Here is a 20,995-nt window from a genome sequence, read left to right as displayed (position 1 = left end):
ACATACGTGTACAAGAATGTTTCGTCTCAAGACTTAAAAGTATCCAAGACCCATCAAGAGACGAATGGATAGCTGGGCTGTGGCATGGCCAGGTAAATCCACCTGCTGTGCTGTTGAGCCATGAAAGGGCATGGGGGAAACAGACACACAGGAATTAGCCTCAAAAGGCTATCACACAGTGGGTCATTCCAACCGCAACTCTAACGTTCTAGAAAAGGCAACACTAGAGAGACAGTACGAAGACCAATGGTTGAAGGGGGAGGGAGGGAAGGCAGTTGACACACAGGGACTTCGGAGACTGCAAATCTATTCTGCATAATGCTTTTGGCTAAACTGTCTTTCAGGACAAAAGTGGATCCTGATGTGAACAATGAACTTCAGTTAGCGTGAGTATAGATTCAGGCATATAGACAGGGAACCACTGATGTGGGGTGGAAGGAGATGGAAACCCCTTGTGCTTTTTGCTCGGTTTTCTGTAAATGTCCAATTGCTGTGAAAAGGAAACTCAAGAAACTAAAATTAGAACTACCATATGACCCTCCCATAGCACTCCTAGGTATATCTTCCTCAAGAACTCTAAGACACAGAAGAGGTGCCTGGACCCATGTTTACTAAGGCACTACTCACAACAGTCAAGTCATGGAATCAGCACTGGTGCTTATCAACTGATCAAGTTTTATTCTGCCAAAAAGAATTGTGTCATTTACAGGAAAATGAACCTGGAGCTCATTATGTTGAGCAAAGTAAGAGAAATGTTCATGTTTTCTCTCATATGCATAATCTAATTTAAAAAGAAAAAAGGCAGAAGTGGAAGGGAGAAAGAAGGGTGACTATGTGACTCCTGAGCCTTGTCCCTGGAGGAATCACAAAAGGAGATAATGGGAGGGCGTGATCGAAGCTCGTGATACACATGTATGAAATGCCGTAATTAAACGTATTCTTTTAGGTCATCAGCATGCATTAATAAAGAAGGGGAGGGAAGAACAACACATTCATCATCCTTCCTTTTCCAGTTAAATGAATACTGTAACAACCTGTTGACCTGTTCCCAAAATTGGACTTTTAAAAATGTCTCTAGGAGAAAATGCACGTCTCAAAGAGCTGCAGCCAAACTGCTAATGAAGGAAAAGCACAGTTTACCCAGAACAATTCAACGAGGAGACAGACAGCTATTAAACTTAACAGGCTTCCCTCTGCAGGCCTATGCATTTCTTCCCAGCCCACCACTTGGAAAGGCAACCGTGGAAACTATGAAGCTGAAGGAGAAACACTTTAAATAAGAATTCATACTCCACAGAAGTAAGAATCTTTCAACTTTTATTTCTAGGATACATTCATCTGGAATCTTTTTGTTTCTTTACAATTTTCCCCCTAAGAGAAATGAATACAATAAAAATATAACCCAACTACCGGCAATGTTTGTAATCAGAAAGGAATCTAAAATCTCTGGTGTGATAATATAGGATATATATTTCTTAAAAATATAAACTTCATACCAGAAATAAAGCCTGAATATTCTCTTTTGTTAAAAATATAATTTTCCTTCTTTACTCTTCCATTCAGTTTTAAAGTCTGTATTTAAACCAGCAATTTTAACTCCTCTTGGGAAGGTTTTGTCCAGCTTGTGCCCTGTTCTACACTATGAGTCAACTAACAACTGATCAAGTCTTAGAAGTGATATGCCACGGGGATTTAAAAATTCCCACTAGCAAACTGAGGCCTGTTTACTATTTTATCCTGTTCATACAATTGGAAAATGTATACAAAGGAATGTTTGCAAACTGTAAATCTCAATTTAAAAAAAAAATCTGTTTTGACTAGAAAGGTAGCTGGCTGGGACAGAGGTGGGAATACAACTGTGACATTCACACTTACACTGGGATGGGGGCGTGATTACAAGGATGCTGGAGTGTGGCCTCCGGGGTCTCAGAGACACTGTTTGCTGTGCAGTGACATGTGGCTGCTTTTCTCCACTAAGAAAGAGACCAAGGAGCAGAGAAATGGCTCTCAAGCTCAGGGATGGACCGCACCGAGTGGTCAAGCCATCAATCTCTGAGGACAGGAAATCCAAGTAGGATGGCTTTTCCCCACTTCTGACTTGTTTCTCAGCAGTTTCAGTAGCCGGCAGATAATCCATTTCATAACAGGCTTAGGAAGCCAGCACAAATGGCCTGTGGGCAGATACTTTCATTTAAGAAGGTAACAGAAAGTCTAATTATAAACACGGGATAACATACGTGAGCCAGAGTGGAACCCTCTACCTCCAAGTAAACGGCATCATGCATAGTAACTTCTGCAGTGCATTCTGAAGAGCACGGCAAACCCAGCACAGGGTTAGAGCATGCTGGCAAACCCGCCCCAGTGACGGCCGCCATCTGGTTTCTAGGAAGGACAGTAGGCACAGGAAGAGGCTTTCCACCAGTCCTTGTCAAACTAGACAGGCTTAGGAAGGCAAACTAGCATTGCAGATCAATGGTGCCTAACCCAAGACCAGAGGGACATCCTGAGCAACTTAAAGGATTAGAGACCTGGCAAAAGGGAGGCCTCCCAAAGGGGCCAAGCTGGGAGGAATGGCCTGACCTCTCCTCCCTTTGGTTCTCTGACACATTTACCTTTTCCTTTAGACCTCCATCTGCCTTCCCCCAAGAGAATATTCAGGCCATTTTTTTTTTCTGTTCTTTTCTTTTGGTGTTTGTTTTGTAAGTAGATAGCAGTCCAGGAACTCCCTAACTCAGGGGATGTCTTATGTCAGCGTAAGATACTCAGTGGGGGAGGGGGGACATAGAACTTAAATGCCATTTACAGAGGACTCGATAAACCCATCGGTATGCACTGAGTAATCCAGAGCATTGGAGCTGAGCGATGATATGTTTGTTAGTTCTGCCAAGGTTTAGTCAATGTCCATATTGCAGCAATCAGTCATTTATACTGAATTAGCACGTCACTGTGTTTTCTGCATACAACAACAAAGTAAGTTGCTTAAAATACACATTTAAACCAATGTACTCCCTTTACAATCGTATCTTCAGCCTTACATTTGAAATACCAGCTTCGGTTGTCACTGACAGCAACAGTGACCGAATGACAATGCCATTTAAATGTGACGATAGTGCAAGAGAAGGCCAGCATTAAACTCAGAGAGCAGACACAGCTTAGCAATCTGTCCGCACACCTAACATGCAGGCACAAACTGCACACAGACAGACCCCACCGAGACCCAGGACAACTCTCGCTTGCACAGCATCCTGGTCCAGAATGCATGTCCTCACTGTCACTGAGGCCTGTATAGCAGCAAAGCACATGTCCCCAACAATTATCCTGTAGCTCTCTGAATTACAAAATAACCTCATCTTTCAGGAGCCACAAAAATTTAAAAAAATACTAAGCAATTTTAAAAGAAAGGTTAAGATCTGTTCAAACACACTGTGCATTAATTAAACATTACAGGATAAGAATGGATGGAACCAGAGACTAGAAAGGCACAGGGAAATTTCTCCATGATTTTACCACATCAGACAACACTGATGGCAGCTGCTCATTTTAACCAGATTATGAGTGGGGGACATGAATTATTACCAGAATTTGCATCATTTTCTTGGAAAATCTAACAATAAAACATTAAAAATATACTTTTTAAATTTTATATTTATTTGAGGAATCTTTGGTAACAATTGTGTGTATCTTCCACATTATAGGACTTTTGAAAATAAATATCAAAATGAGCTTACTAGTCAGCATATGACAGATAAACTGTGGTGCTACACCTTGGGCTTTCGTACAGAAACCTTGAACCTGATCGTTAACTTGCACTGCTCACGCATTTCAACACAGTACATTTAACCTGTGAACATACAAAATATGTGGCTAATACCAGAAAGGAATTAGACAGCAATGAGAACCAATGACAAAACATAACAATGACAACTGTTCTTAAGTAATTTATTTTTAAATTATAAGATTTACAATGCCTTGATTATGCAAAATATCATAATAGAAATTAAGCTAAATCAATAAACCAGAAGAGGAAGAAAACTTTTTTCCTTAAATATCAGTACTTAAGCCATCTTTGTCCCAACCGCATAGTATAAAGTATGCTAATTTCAAACATTTCACTTGCAGGTTTAATTTCTCATTGTCAATGTTTTATAAACTGCAATTTTTTTTCAAATGCTATTATACCTAGTATTTATACTGCAGCAGCAGAATCTCACAAGTGTGATCACATGTGGAGGTGGAGCCCAGCCTTCAGCTTTTAGCCACAGACAGAAATCATCCATGTCAATCGGTAGAGCAAGGTCTGCTCAAGTGACCAGAGCATGGCTTAGAACATTGATGGCAGCTGCTGTCCTGTCCCTCCGACCTGAGCCAGCCAGCACGTGGCAGCATTACTGCTGTGGATAGTAAGACTGCTGCGGGGGCTGAGGGAAGGGGTAGGTAGGCTGCTGAGCTCCTGGGTAAGGAGCCTGTCCAGGGCTCTGGTGATACACCGGTGGGTATGGCATGTTGTACTGGCCATATGCGTAGGGGTTGTAGCCCATGGGCATGGGCATTTGGCAATACCTGATGGTGAAAAAACAAAACAAAACAAAACATTGAGTTGTAAATCAATCCCTCTAAAGTCAATTTTCAACAAAAGCCATTTTCTTTTATTTTTGTTCTGCTAGGGAAGAAAAGCAAGACAAAGGACTTGTTTCAAGATACAGAGAAAAGGCACTCCTACCATTAACTATATCAAAGGCATCACTTTTTTGGGGGGGGTGTTGGTTTTTTGAGGCAGGGTTTCTCTGTGTAGCCTTGGCTGTCCTGGACTCGCTTTGTAGACCAGGCTGGCCTCGAACTCACAGCGATCTGCCTGCCTCTGCCTCCCGAGTGCTGGAATTACAGGCATGCGCCACCACACCCGCTAGGGACATCACACTTTTAACATTACCCAGAAAACAATAATGTTCAATCTAACTACTAGGCAATCTAATTCTCTAAACATGTTCCTGTTTAGAGCTAGAGAGATGGCACACTGGTTCAGAGCACGGGCTGCTCTTCCAGAGGACCTGGGTTCAGTTCCCAGAACCATGAATGGATGAATGGATGAATGGATGGATACATAACTGTCTACATTTCTATTCAGTTTATTAGATACTGAGATATGCTTCACATAAATAAGGGCAGCCAGGGAACATATACTGTAGATTTCACACAGAATAGATCTGTTTATATAAATGTAAGTTACAAACAATAAAAATATATATCCTAGATACCTAGGAAATAGTTATTCAGCTACTTGAATAAGTAATTATAACAGGATTTTTAATTTCAGGCAAGTTGACAACATGGCTAATTTCATGAGGCCTGGTTCAGAGAAGGGATGAACCTGTTTGTAAAGACTAAATCACAGCTAGAAATCAGTCAGTTCTTGGTGACAAAGGGTGTCACTGCCTTACCCGAGATATCCTGGATAGGTAGGATACGGTGGCCCCTGAGCCTGTGGAGGGGGAGCAGAGCCAGGGGTCTGTTGCGGCACTGTAGAAGCAGTGCCCACCCCTGCTGGGGCAGCTGCAGCAGGAGGAACTCGGTTTGCCGGAAGCACAGGAGGTGGGGGCCGGGCTGGAGGCTGGGGCTTAGCAGGCTGGAAGAGGACACAAGCAGTGATACAGAGTGTGCAGTGTGCACCTCAAACCGACGGGAACTAAACTGAAGGAGGTGGGCAGTGTCTGGAATACTCTTCAAAATGAGTGTACTACTCTAAAATGTAGTAGGGTAGAGGCCACCGCTCTTCCTGGTGCTGCCGTCTAGCCACATGCTGCCTCCACCAACAGGCAGATGCAATGCTGGGCCTACTGTCAGGCCCCAAATTCTTTTTACAAAAGTCTTCAAACCTGTGAAAACTTTTAAAGCCTACAATCACTCATGTAGCAATGAAATTCAGCAATCATTAACACTACTTTATCTCCTATGCATCTGTAAAACCATCTGAAGCTGCTAGTTTCATGGTGCCAGCCCTCCAGACATCAACACTTAGCAAGTCACCAAAACAATCAAGCTGTTCCCTAGGACTGGGAATATTCAGTCCAAATCCAAGATTCCCTATTTACCTGAAAGAAAGGTCTCCTGTGGCTGCTTTTGTGATCCAAATTCAAGCCAAGGTTCATACAAAGACCATAAGGAACTGTTCATTCTCATCTACAACTCCCTCCTGTCTTCCATGTATTTTAGAAAACAGAGGTGTCTCAAAATCTGCAACTCATGCTCTAAGTTTGTTCAGCCATTTCTGAGGACATGGTTGAGCACTTTCTCCATCACTATTCATCTGCAAGGGGAAAGTCCATTCTAAAGGTGGTGTTTCACTCAGCCTAACCATTTTGGAGGATGAAAATTCATGAGTACCGCAGTGTTTACACACTGACGGCATTTGAAGATTGGGCCCTGGCCACAGGTGGGAACCACCAATTCCCTGCACTGCAGCCTTCAGAACTTACCAGCTGCAGGGGTGCAGCAGAGGCCTGGCCTACTCACCGGCATGGTTCTTGGAGCTGGAGTTGGAGGAGCTGTTGCATGTCCCCCTGCTGGGGAGGACTGATAGGCTGGGGGAGGGATGGAAGGAGCACTGGGCTCTCTGGCGATGCTCTGCTGCAGATCCCTTATGAAAGACAGGGTGTTAGACTGACACCATAAAAAAAGCACCAATAATATGCCATTTTTTTTTTTGCTTTTCTTCACATATGAAGTAAAATATGCCTCCTAATTCTATTTCTAAAACCTAGCTAAAAGGGTAGATTTTTCTCAGACACCTTAGTTACAACTCAAATAAGGAATGTATTAATGAGGACAGCAGGCTTAAAAGTCTGCTTCCTAGGCCGGGCGTGGTGGTGCACGCCTTTAATCCCAGCACTCGGGAGGCAGAGGCAGGCGGATCGCTTTGAGTTCGAGGCCAGCCTGGTCTACAAAGAGAGTCCAGGACAGGCAAGGCTACACAGAGAAACCCTGTCTCGCAAAAACCAAAAAAAAAGTCTGCTTCCTATCTAACAAGAGCTAATTACAAAACATAAAGCTATTAGCACAATTGTCAGAGAACTACAACCCATTCAAATCATTTGGCTAACATTTCAATCAGGGTATGACATCAGTGCCCACACAAAATATATCCAAGCACCAGGGATATAGAGACAGAAAGACTGCACATTTGGGGCCAGCCTGCCTATGTAGCAGAAAATCTGTCTCAAACAAACAACAAATAAAACAAAGATGAGAGCTAATTATGCTAATCATTGTGTACATTTCTAGAACAAATTTTGACCTGTTATTTAAAGATAAGTGGCACTGAACTATTTTATGTTAAAAGATAATGTAACAATGTCACTAGAGTCATCTGTCAATGGAGTAATCTGCCACTATGGTTACCCGTCACTAGGGTCATCTGTCACTAGGGTCCTCTGTCCCTAGCGTCATCTCTCACTAGGGTCACCTGCCACTAGGGTCATCTATCACAAGGATTATCGCTCACTAAGGTCATCTCTCATTGAGGTCATTTGTCATTAGGGTCATCTCTCACTGAGGTCCTCTGTCAGTAGGATTGTCTATGACTACAATCATCTGTCACTAGGGTCCTCTGTAACTGAGGTCATCTGTCTCTAGGTTCATCTATCACTAGAACCAACTATCAGCAGAATCATCTGTCAGTAGAGTCATCTGTCACTGAGGTCACCTGCCACTAGGATAATCTGTTACGAAAATTAGCTGTCATTAGGGTTAACTGTCACTAAGGTCATCAGTCACTAGGGTCATCTGTCAATAGGGTCTTCTCTCACTGAGGTCATCTGTCTAGGGCTAACTATCACTAAGTAATCTGTCACTAGGGTCATCAAGGTCATCTGTCAATGAGGCAATCTGTCACTAGAGTCACCTGCCACTAGGATAATCTGTCATTAAGGTTTCCATTATTAGGGTTAACTGTCACTAAGGTCACTATGGCTAACTGTCACTAAGGTCATTGGTCACTAGGGTTGTCTATCACCAGGATTAACTATCACTAGGTTAATCTGTCATTAGGTCATCTGTCACGAAGGTCATCTGCCACTAGGGTTAACTATCACTAGGTCATCTGTCACTAGGGTCATCTGCACTAGGACAATGTGTCACTAAGGTTATCCATCATTATGGTTAACTGTCACTAGGGTCATCTGTCACCAGGGATAACTATTACTAGGTTAATCTGTCACTAGGTCATCCGTCATTAGGGTAATCTTTAAGATACTCTGTCACTAGAATAAACTCACAGAAAAGACACCAAAACATAAAAGTGTTAAATGATAAATTTAAAGTATCTTCAAATTCAAAGTTTCCTCAGTAAATTCAAATTAACTCATTCAAGTTCAAAAATGTCATGGATTTTAAGGTCCACACACACCAGTGGCACGATAGCAATCAGCCTCTCGGGGGACGAATGATACCTGCAGTAGGACCAGTAGTCCTGAAGTCACAATTAGTTGTCCTTATCACAGCCACTGCTCACACCTGCCACCCACACATTCATTCTCAAAAAGGGTCTCAGGTGAAAGATAAATTAGACCTACTATCTTCAATAAAAGAAAAAGATTAAGTACTTATTGTAAGTAAGTACTGCTTACAAATGTAGAGTTTTTAGTCACTATTAACACTCTAAAGGTCAGACTTCAAAATATCTCACATATATATATCCATCCTTAACATAAGACTTTCCCTTTAATATACTCCAATAATTAACATATTCATGGGAAAATGAAAATTTCCTACACCCTTACTAATGATATAAATCAAAGCTACTAAGTCACAGCTCAATAATGAAAAATACCACGATTGCTCTGCCCACCGACCACCACCACTGGCACCAGTGTTTCTTGTGAAAAGAAAATGAAATACAAGTGAAAAAAGCATTCAATTCTTTCAAATGCTTTGCCTTTAATTAAAAGATTTCAATTAACAGTAAATTATGAAACTTGCAGGCAAATGGTCATAACTGGATAAAATTATAGTGATTGAGGTCACCCAGATTCAGAAAGGACCAATGTGGAATGGTCACTTTAGACTTGTGTGTTTACTTGGAAACTACAAGCCAGCAAACTAGAAACGGGCCGCTGGAGGAAGAGAGAAGAAAGATCTTAAGGGAGGTAGGAAGAACAGACACAGGTGACATGGTGGAGCATGAATCAGGAGGGAGGGTAATGGAAGGGTGAGGCAGAGCAAGGGGTGGGAGAGGGATAACTAAATACTAGGGATATCTGAAAGAGCCATCCAGAACCATACAATTTTATAAGCTTCCTAAATATACAGATATATGTAGATGTATATCCACATGAGTGCATATATGTATGTATGTACCTATGTGTATATGAATGTATACATATATATGTATATGTTTAATTGGGGATAACCTACACAGATGACAGTGTTCTAGTTGTCAAAAGGCCTCGTGCCAGGTATGGGCACCTCCCCTAAGGTGTCAGTCAAAGTTGGCTAAGTTCTGTTCCCTTACTCACATACTCACATCATAAATACGGTATCCTTGTGTAAATATGGGCCAACTTCTCTGGCTTACTTGCAATATCAGTACCCTATTACAGGCCTCACTTTCTCTATGGCTCCTGCAGAAGGGGCTGTGCTATTTTCTGAAGTGTTCACCTGTCTTCCCCAAATTAATACTCCTGAGCCTTTTCACATCTGTACTCTGATGTATTTCCACATGTGGGGCTTCTACTCATTCTCATTCTTTCATCCCAGATCAAGATGCCCTATGACTCTGAAACACTCAGAAAGAAAAGGGCAACTGCTGCATCAGCACCACCCAGTTCACCCCAGACACAAGAAAGTAGCTGTAAGTCCAGTCTCATGTACAGAACAAACTCACTTCAGGAGCTCATCTCTCTCTGTCTTCCGTGCAAACACTATGTCACTGCATTTGTTCTGGAACCTGACGAGGATTTCAGTCAGCTCATTGTAAAACTATAAGCAAAGAGCAAATACAAGTAAAAAGTTAAAAAGCAATCTAGGGAAAAATACAATCTAATAGTAATTTATCAATTAACTAAATCTAGAAGCTGAGATTAATCACATAAGATACACTCATACTATCAACTGTTAACTTAGTACTAAGAATATCCTAAGATTGGTAAGGAAATAAAACTAATGAGCTCGTGTTTACAGAGAATACTAGCACAAAATATTAAATGACAATAAGTTAAAAGTTGTACAACTGTGAACATGTTCCCAATCCCTAGACAAAAACCAACTATTACATGATGCTCTAAATCTACTGTCTTGGTGAGTACTAACTACAAAACTGCAGGCATCACTGCAGATAATGCCCAAGACTCTCTTGAGAACCCTCACAGCACCTGCTTGTACAAAGCCCTGAGTCAATGAATGGCCCTGCACGGTCCCATCCAAGGCTTTCCAGTGCTCTCTAGTCAAAGGCCTACTGAGGAGAAATGCTGCATCCCACCACAGCAACTTCACTCAATGACCATTATGGAGTTGAGAACTGAAAGGAACTTTACATCTGAACATTTTAAAAATCCCTTGTCTCAAAAGCAAAGCAATGAGAACTACAGAAACCCTGTGAGGCAGAGCGACGAGAGCACTTCGGACACAGCTGGAAAGCACCCTGTCACGCAGGCAGGTCCAAGTCAGTCCTCACCACCCGACAGCACACAAGGTCAGAGCCACACGTCCCCTTCTACCAAGATCAGTCCCAACCAGCCCTTAACAAGATACCACTGACTTCAGACAACTCTAATTCCTGCTATCTGCAGCATGTTAGCCCCTTGCCTACAAAATGTAAAGGCCCACCAAGATGTTGCTGCCTCCCCAGAGTTCTCACTCTACAAGCCGCACAAAAGCAAACGGCACTAAGACCAAATCAAAAGTACAGTATTTGCGCCACCCAGAAATATCAACAGCATCCCATTTTCCTTTCCATCTGTACGCATTAGCTCTCGGCCCTCAATACCTTTGTGCCCTCCTTCAAGTTAGCTACAAGTTCGACAAAGTTGTCATACGCCGTTGCCAGGTTCTTCAGAACTTCTTCTCTTAAGTTAGCTTCATTATTAGACTGCTTCATTTTAGAGAATTCTTGGTGGGAGACCTTGGTAAACACAAAAACAGACAAACACACACAAAATGTGTATTTGTTATCAATTTAATTCAGCTTAAAGTATTTTTAAATCTTCTTTCACTTATTACTTATTGAATATACATGTATGCGTGCAGGTGTTCATATGCCACAGAACACATCAGAAGTCAGAGGACAAATTTCAGGAACTGGTTCTCGGATTCCACTGCACAGGCCCAGGGACTGAGCAATCAAGATTGCTGCCATTCACCTTTATCCCCTTGAGCCATCTTGATAGCCAATCAAAATACTTGTACTGTGCTGGGTGTACACACCTTTAATCCCAACACTGGAAAGGCAGAGAGGCAAGCAGGTCTCTAAAACCACCAAGCCTGTCAGGGATACACAGTGAGACCATATCAAATAGCTAAAATACAACAAGTGCACGGCTCTCTCTTGCAACTAGCTTATCATGAATGCTGGTGTGCAAAATTACAAGCAGTATCTGGAATTTGCTTTGTGTCAGTATATTACTTTGACTTTTAAATAAAAATATCAAAAAAATCCAATGGATATCAAAACACAATCAATAATGGTCACCATTTCTTATCATTCTATAACACAAAAAGCACGCAAGACAAAAATTGTTTTAGGATACGTTATACCATTATAGAAATCTGCATATTCACTGATAAAAAGGCAAAGTCTCAAGTCTTGTTAGTCCAAACTGATGCATAAATGCATAGTGAAGTCTGTATGATTTTGCCAGGCAATTCTGCAGGCAGTAAGGAGTCCAACTATTTCTGATTCTTCCTTACACATGACAAGAAAAATAAAAAGGAAACAGCATGCAGCACCCTAGCCAGAGAAGTGGCTTTGTTCTAGTGCTAGGAACTGAACCTAGGGCCTCACACATACCAGGTGAATATAGCCATTAAGAATGCACGCTGCTCATAACCCCAGCACTTAGGAGGGAAACACACAAGGATGGCAAGTGTGAGACCCACTTGTGTCACAGTGACAGTGAGTTCCAGGCCAGTCTGGGCTGTAAAGACCCTTCATTTTTGCAAACTATATAGATACACCATGCTTTACTCTGTGAATTCTTCGTTTTGACAATCTTCAATGGTCATAGGTCTGCCACACACTTCCTGTTAAATATATAAATTTACCTGTATATTTTTTAGAAGTCCCTCCTGTTTCTTAAGAGACTCTTGGACTTTAGCTGTGAGACCACCATAGATCCGATCCAGCTCAGTGACAGACAGAGCCTCTTCATTTATCACACCATCCTGGGCCAGAGCTGTCAAAAACTTGCTTGTCATGTCAAAGTTCACGGACTTCAGGTCATTCTCAAGACCCTCTCTTTCCTTCTTTATGTCATCAAGATTTGACAATAGAGATTTTAAGACATTTACAACCTAAACAGCAAACACATACATGGTCAGTGGTAAGGCATCCCTGAGCACTGCACTGTGGGTCCTAAACATTTTTTGTATGTTCAAAACATAAAGCTTTAGTATAGGAAACAAATGAGACCTACCAAAGTCAAAGTTACAGGAAAGAAAGTATTTCAAACTAGGTTTGGTATTAGACGCCTTTAATCCCAGCACTGGGAATCAGAGGCAGGTGGATAACTATTGACTTCAAGGATAGCCTGGACTACATATTAAGTTCTAGAGAGCATGGTGGAATGGACAGGAAAAGAAAATTCAGGGCTATGAATACAGGTCATGGTTTCCAGCTTGCCTCGCATGCATGAGACCCTGGATTCAATGCCCAGAACCACTGTTTCAAAAAGAAGGGAAGAAAGAAAGCACTGGAATAGCAGGAGTCAGCAGAGTGGACTTGGTTACAGGTGAATTCCTGGAAAGGGCAATCTTCTCACTTGTAAGATGGAAATAATACGGGTTTCAGAACAACCGTGAAGATCAAAGTGATCCATTATTCCCTGGTACTCAAGATTTGTAATCCCTGCACAGAGCGGAGCCCACTCTGCAGCACTGTGACCTGGCACCTGAGGTTGATGGTACAACTGCAAACATTTAACACATTTTCAACTACACAGATCAGAGGCTTAGAAATCTAAGTACTCAGGCAAATTAAAATATATATATATATATATATATGAAACAGATCAGAAATTAAAGTCTCATTTATTTAGTGAATTTAAGCTACCTTCTTAATTATGTGACTAATTTTTATTTGACAAGGTGAAATAGGATATATAAGTTTAAATTATTAAAAAAATATTATATATCAGGAGGGCTGAGGAGATGGCTCAATGGTTCTAAGCATTAGGATCTGAGTTTGGATCTCCAGCACCCATGTTTAAAAAAGAAAAAAGGCTGGAAACAGTAGCACATGCCTGTAACCACCCCAGCCCCAGCGCTGGGGGAAGTGATAGGTGGAAGGGGCAGAGGGACACAGGGACTTACTGCCCTGAAAGTCAAGCCAAACAACATGGAGCTCCAGACTTACTGAGACCTTATTTCAAAAAATGGGAGGAAGACATGATAGAGGGAGACACCCAGGGACAATCTCTGGCTTCCTCAAGCGTGTGCTCATGCACATGTAAGCATGTGGTCACATTCATGCATGCATGTACACATACACCACACACACACAAAAAATTTTTAATTTTCTACTAGCATTGTTAAGGTGATAATGGAGTAAGTTTGTTTTAAAACCTCTGTGCAGACTGTCTGGCTAACAAAAACATCAGAATGAGAAAAGAGGGAAGAAAAAGGAAGTGATATCATCCTCATGTTTCATCAGCCAAAAAATGAATGTAAGCTGTGGAAGAATGGAAATCCGCAGAAGGGCAAACAAGCTAGGTCCCACAGCTGGAGCACCACTGTCTGCAGACACACTGTGTGACACAGCACAGAAACTCAGATCCTCTCACCAAACAGCAGGCCTAAATGATGGTTCGAACCACTCTTACAGGATTTTGATCCCATTGTGATCCCTGAGATTGTAAACTGTAAAAATCTGTCTTTGATCCCACTGTGATCTCTAAGATTGAACTGTAAATCCATTTCTTGTGGTTGAGCCCTAAGACATCTTTAATCCAAGAACTTTGTTTATTGTAAACAGGTGATTAAGATGTGGTTCAGCCAGTCTTACACACACCTTTAATCCAACAGCTATCTATACACAGGATTTAATAAAGTTAGCTCTAGGTCAAGACACAGCGCAAGGAACCAACTGACAGAGATTAAAGAGAAGGAGGGACTTTGACTTGAGGGGTGTTCAAGACACCCTCTGGGATTTATTCTTGGGATTTTAGTTCTTTGGCTCTTGAGCTCCTCAGCTCCTTGGCCTTTGGTTTTTTGGGCTTTGAGCTACCAAGCCTTTGGCCTTGGGTTCTTTGACCTTTTCCTCCTGGGTTGTCAGCTGAGCTAGTGAGCCTTTTGGGCCTCCTCCATTGGGATGTGAGCTGAGCAAAAAGTTCAGCTGGGTGCTTTCTCTGCCTCTCTGAGTTAGCAGGTTTTCAGCACAGCCTTTATTGGTAAAACAGAGCAATCAGGGATTTTCAATTAAAACAACAAATCACCCCCCACTAGTGGACTACCAGTAAGAGCTGATGTAAAGGCCTCACATGGACACAGGTTCCTCTCCAGTGAAGAACTGCACACAGCAGCAGAGAACTGTAGAGATTCTAAGAGTCAACTCTATTTACAGCGAAAGCCTCCTTCACCTCCTGACTCATGCATACCACTTTCTAACCTTGGAAATTAAGGACTAAGATCCTACTTACCAAGTCTTATGCTATTTCAGAATACCATGGTTCTAAGTCTTTGAAAAAAAAATATAATTTCAAACAACAGTTTTATGATTGTGTGAATATCACACAAAGACCAAGAGTTTCTTTGTGTTAAAGGGGCCTAATAATTAATGGTCACATACACTAGTTTAGCTATACTTCAGACTGCACAATACTGCCCTAATTTTAAGAAAGGGGATAACGAGAAAAATAGATTAAACTGCTTGCACAGATAAATGGCCAGGATAGCAAGAAAACCACTGTTTAAATATGCTTATAAACTGAAATCTGAGGCTTACCAAATTATCAAAACAAAATACATAAAGGTCAGGGCTGGAGAAATGGCTCAGAAATTAAGAGCACTGGCTGCTCTTCCAAAGGTCCTGAGTTCAATTCTCAGCAACCACATGGTGGCTCATAACCATCTATAATGAGATCTGGAACCCTCTTCTGGCAGGTAGGAACACATTGTATACATAATAAATAAATAAATCTTTTTTAAAAACTGGGTGTCTTAACAAAAAAGATACATAAAGGTCTAATGAACTTATTTCTCTCTTATAGATAGCTGCAATTATTTTATCTTTTAACAGCATCTCATTACAGAGTCCAGGATGGCCCTGAACTCTCCATCCTCCAACTAAGCCCTCGAAATGCTGTGTTACAGGTTTAAGTTTGCTATTACCAATACACCTGCTTATAATCAGCTTTCAAATGCAACTAACCCAATAACTTTATTAAATTAAGCTGCCAGTATTTACTGTCCCACGAAGTTCAGGACAACTTACTGAATCTGCATGTTAATTACTGTTCAGTAGGTGACTACAGCTTTAAGAGCCCTCCCTTCATTGACAAGGATGGACGATATGACAAGGACGGAGGAAAGGCTGATATCTGAGACTAAGGAAGAGACATGGTAGGGTAGAAGGCCCCTAAAAAAATACACAAATGTAAAATTCCTGGGGTAGGATGGAGTTGACAGATCAGGGAAGGTAGAGGACCACTCTTGCCACAGCACAGAGACAGAAGTGCAAGGATGGAGGAGGGAACAAGACCCCCAAGCTGCCGGTGCTTCTTCCCAGATGAGGAGACAGTAACCTTTGGCAACAGGCTTGGTCACAGTCTCTAATGAATATTAAAGTCTATGAAGGAAGGGGCAGCAGGTTCAGACAGCAGATAAATCAATGAGTTGACTAAGTTACTACAACAACAACAAAAAACATTCATTAGTCTCTATTTCATGGTCATTTAAAACTGTAAGAACCAATCTTAGCTTACATGTCATATACAAACAAGAGGTAGACTGGCCCCTTAAGCTTGTTGTCAGTTGGATCTTAGATTATGGAACCCTTTATGACATTTACAAACACATTAGGGACATGATGTGTATCAATTTCCCAAATATTTCAGAGAAGGTAAATATGAGGTACGAACAGCAAGGAGAAACAGGGCCTTACACCAGCTAGCCAGAAGGCTTTCCCTCCACAAAGGTCGCCATGCTCAGCACAGTAACTGGTGTACAACACAGCTCTCATCATGGTGATGAGCATGCAGGCCTCTCAACACTTGTTGATAAACAGTCTCCAGTTGAAAAATCAAGAGGGAGATGGAGAGATGATAAGCACTTGCTGCTCTTTCATGAGACTTGAGTTCAGTTCCCAGAGCCCACATAGGGCAGCTCACAACTGTCTCTAACTCCAGCTCCAGGGGATCCAATGCCTTTAACCTCCTGAGGCATCTGCACTTATGTGCACCTACCCACATACTGATAGACACACCAGCACATAATTAAAACAGAATAAAAGTAAATCTAAGACCAAAAAACAAAAAACCAAGAGAAAAGGGTAGACTACCAATCTATAAAGTGCCCAAGCGTGGCTTGGATTCCCCATGATAGAGAACTAGCTCAGCACCATGGACAAGGCTCTGTCCAACAGACACTCTGGTAAGCACAGCGGTCATCCCAGCACTTAAGAAGTAGAGGCAGGAGGATCAGAAGTCCAAGGTATCTCTGGCTACACAGCAAATCTAAAGGCAGCCTGAGTTACAGGATCTTCAAGTACAGGTTGCCAGCAGTCTGAGCACTAGTCTTCACTCTACCACTAGACACCCAAAAAGACTAACAGGAAGTAGGCAATAGACTTCTTCACCATAGAAAAACATTTCTATTATCAAACTTTGGCTTCTGGGCAAAGTGTATGTTACCAAACTTTATCAACTCAATAAATGGCTATATGTTTGGCTTTTTTTTTTTATCTTTTATTGAAAATAGATTTTTAAAAGATTGCTAATGATATTCTAATATAGTCATAGATCAGTGCCTTACCCAGTCATCAGAAAGGCTTCCTCTGTCAACAGATGGGAACAGATGCAGAGACCCACAGCCAGACATTATGTGGAGAGAGTCTAAATTGGAGGTCTCTATCAAACCCCTCCCTTCAGAAGAGGAGGTAGAAAGATTTTAAGAGTCAGAGGGGATGGAGGACCCCAGAAGAACAAGACCCTCTGAATCAACTGAGCAAGATGCATATGAGCTCATAGAGACTGGAGCAACAAACACGGGGCAGGCATGGGTCGGCACCAGGTCCCTGCATATATATTACAGCTCTTAGCTTAGTGTTTTTATGGGACTCCTAACTGTGAGAAAGAGTGGACCTCTGACTCTTGTGCCTGCTCCTGGAACTCTTCCTCCTGCTATGTTGCCATGTTCAACTTCATATGATAGTTTTGGCTTCACCTTATTATATTTATTTTGTCATGTTTAGTTGTTCTCTCTTAGAAGCCTGTTCTTTTATAATACGAGACCAAAAGGGAGTGGTTCTAAAGGGAGAGAAGGTCAGGAGGAGCCGGCGGGAGTAGCGGAGGGGACACTATGATCAGGATCTACTGTATGTGAGAAGGATATTCTCAACAAAAGAAAAGGAAAAAGAGAATTCTGTTGTGTATCTACTCCACATTTTCTATCTTACATGTGGAGTACGTATTAGGACAGTTAATTAAATTGTGATAATAATTACAGAAGACGACACAAATTTGAGAGAACAGATTTGGGGAGGGGACACTGGAAGAATTCGGAGTGTGGACAGAGTTGAAAGAGATGATCAAAATGCATTATACTCATATATGAAAGTCTCAAATCAAAAAGAAAAATGTCCAATAAATACTTCTAAGACTTAAAAAAAATTTTTTTCCATACAATATATTCAGATTACCATTTCCCCTCTTTCCTACCTCCCCATCCGTCCAGAGCCATGCCCTCTCCTTAGAAAGACAGGCATCTAAGAAATAATACAAATAAAAGAAACAAGCAAACAATAAAAACAAGTTGGAATAAGACAATACAAACAAAAAGAGTCAAAGAAAAAGAACAAGAAACACATATTTAAAACACAGTCTCATCATACAGCCTGGCTGTCCTGGATCTCGCTATGTAGACCAGGTTAGCCTCAAACTCACAGAGATCCACCATGCCTGATTTCCAAATGGTTGTTACCATGAACACTCTGGGTAAACTATCATCAAATTTTATGGTAAAAGTTTGAAACAGCTTTGATAATACATGATGCTTGTCTTAATTAAAAGAGGCTTGTGAAGCATAAATACAGTGTGTTGAACATTTTCTTGCCACCTGTCATGAAATGTAGCTTCAATACAATAACTTAGTATGTGAAATAACATTAAAGATTAACAAAAAAAACCTATTAATATAAATTAATAAAATACCAACAAATAAAGGCTTACTAACTCTGATTTTGCTTAGCACAAACTACTTTTGCTTTCCCATTAAAGGGAAATAAAAAGACAATATCCATATAAATTTATCAACCAAACACCAATGGGCTGGGACTGCAGAATATAACAACCCTTTGGTTTCAATCCCCAGCACAGAAAAAAAAGTAAAAAATAAAAAAAGAAGTTAGGCTACACAAATATTTCTCTAAAATTAAAAAAAAAGCAAAGGGCTAGGGATGCAGCTCTTTAATAGCATGCTTACAGCATGCACAAGGCCCCAGATTCAATCCCCCAAGTTAAAGGCTTGCTTTGGGCAATGCAGAAAGACCATGTGTCCAAAAAAAAAAAAAAAAAAAGGTGGGGTTAGGGGCAAGCTGGGGGGGCGGGGCGGGGTGGGGGGGTGGGAGGCACAGCTCAGTAGTAGAATGCCCGAATGACTATGCACCCGGCCCTGGGTTTAACCCTCAGCACCGCAGGGCAAGGGTATGGGGGGTCCTGTTCTTGTTCCCTGAGGTATACTCATGTCTACATTCCCTGCTCTTCAACATTTATGCTCTGACCACATTCAGGCACGTAGCTGATGTTCCTGGCCCGTCAGTCCTGTAGACCTGGGTCCCTCAGATGGTCAGCTCTGCAGCCCTCTCTTGCTGGTGGAGTGCTGCCCAGCACCTGCTCCCCACACCCTCTACCACCTCTCAGTATACTCAGGCTAACTCAGCCCTGGAACTACCTTTACGTGTGTTCACTTCTTCTCCCTCTGTTTCAGTGTGCCACACACTCCTGAAATTTAAGAGCCCTGTCTAAATCCCAACGGCAACTCCTTATGCTTTTCCTACTGAGTTTATAAACTTATTACATACGTATCATTGTCATCTTTGTACATGACTAATGTTCCACGCTGGACCACAAACTGAGATAAATAAAGGCTCTCTATGATTCATTTGCTAATTTTTCATACTACTTAACCCAGTATCTCATAGAGTAAGTCTTGCTAGAATATATAAAATTATTCTGTACAACAAGAAATAAAGAAGAGGATCAACAACTTTAGACATCTACAATCCCAGGAAAGGCTTCTTTTTCAAACAGTGTTTTTTTCTTGTCTAGGCGTATTTCCTGTGCACCAGGGAGCAGCTATCCTGTCCTGCTACTACATTCACCTGCATTTTTTCTCTTCTTTAGGACTTTCCTAATCAGAGGTTCTTTCCTGCCATCATTAGAAATATCATGATGCTGACATTTGCTAATATGCATACCTTGCCAATTTTCCTTTCAACCTAGGCAATTGGAATATAATGGAAAGCAGAAGAAAAATCACAAAGAAATTACAGTTAGGAGGCTACCCATCTTTTTCACTCTAAGGAAAGTTTCTATTCTTTCCAAGCCTCCTTCTTTTATAAAAACTGACTGAATACTGCTGCCATATGAAGAACCTAGAACTTAGTACCCAGCTCCAAAAGGAACTAAAGAAATGAAAATTATAACAATGTTAACCAATAATATTATATCACACTATGTATATAATGCTAGTTTAGACATGACAACCTTCACTTACTTCTACATGTATTTATGTGTCTGTGTGAGTGTGCATAAGTATGTGATACTTGGAATCAAACCCACAGCCTCGTGCAAGTTAAGCAAGCTACATGAAGCTACACCTCTGGCCCACTCCTGCACTGTTTGTTTACAAGTTAAACAGTAAGATCTTGGCACGCCATTGTACACAGCGGCTTAAACAGTTCTATAAACACAGGACCACCCACATCAAGTTCACCTTCTCACCTCGCTGCCCTGCATGGTCTTGGCTGGATTAGCAGAGGGGATGGCGGCATTCAGCTCAGGTTCCGGCTTACACAGAAGTGCAATGGTGTCGCGATGGGATTGGTAATTCTCTTTCACTTGTCCGTCTGCTTGCACAGCTTTATCTAATACCGCTCTGAATTTGGCTCCCTCTAGGGAAAAGAGTTTCCAGAACTCAACAGACTGATGGGGCTGGTTATATTTTAAACTCTGGTTGGCTCTCAGGGTGGCCCTCCTTCCCTTCTACAGCCCTAGTTCACTAGACAACAGACTACAGTTTTCATTTGGGGAAAAAAAGACAAAATTACTTATGGAGCCAAAGCATGGTAGTTTGGTGTCTCTTGGTTAATGTTAGTGGTATTGAAAACAGTGACAGAAAACAGACATTTGTCTAGTTTCTGTCTACAACTAACAAACACTGAAAAAAGTCATTCATGCCAAAATAGGTAGGTACAACTCACGGAAAAAGTGCTCCTTTCTCAAAGGATGACTTCATTTCAAAGAAAGGTAGGTCTATTTTTAGAAATATCTAACAGAAATAAAGTCTCTAGCCAAAATGAAGATACTATTTACTGAAAGCACAAACCTTAATAACTGAATTCTTGGAAAGCATA

At 41.4% G+C, this 20,995-nt stretch overlaps 1 protein-coding gene across 2 annotated transcripts in view; it reads right to left on the bottom strand.

Annotated features, from left to right (window-relative positions):
- Positions 1-1,300: 1,300 nt before the first annotated feature.
- Positions 1,301-20,995, bottom strand: part of PDCD6IP (programmed cell death 6 interacting protein) — a 56,542-nt gene continuing 36,847 nt past the window's right edge. For both annotated transcript variants that reach the window (XM_084753225.1, XM_084753226.1), the window contains exons 12-18: positions 20,364-20,533; positions 12,253-12,501; positions 10,979-11,113; positions 9,878-9,972; positions 6,511-6,634; positions 5,439-5,623; positions 1,301-4,560 (exon numbers count right to left, since the gene is read on the bottom strand). In XM_084753225.1, coding sequence (XP_084609351.1) covers positions 4,386-4,560; positions 5,439-5,623; positions 6,511-6,634; positions 9,878-9,972; positions 10,979-11,113; positions 12,253-12,501; positions 20,364-20,533 — 1,133 coding nt within the window. In that variant the 3' untranslated portion in view covers positions 1,301-4,385. The remainder of the gene's footprint in view (positions 4,561-5,438; positions 5,624-6,510; positions 6,635-9,877; positions 9,973-10,978; positions 11,114-12,252; positions 12,502-20,363; positions 20,534-20,995) is intronic.

The sequence above is a fragment of the Acomys minous genome, assembly GCF_964271855.1.
Source record: "Acomys minous genome assembly, chromosome: 13".
In the NCBI taxonomy this organism is placed as follows: Eukaryota; Metazoa; Chordata; class Mammalia; order Rodentia; family Muridae; genus Acomys; species Acomys minous.
The sequence above is the reverse complement of the archived record's forward strand: the minus strand, read 5'-3'. Positions and strand labels throughout refer to the sequence as shown.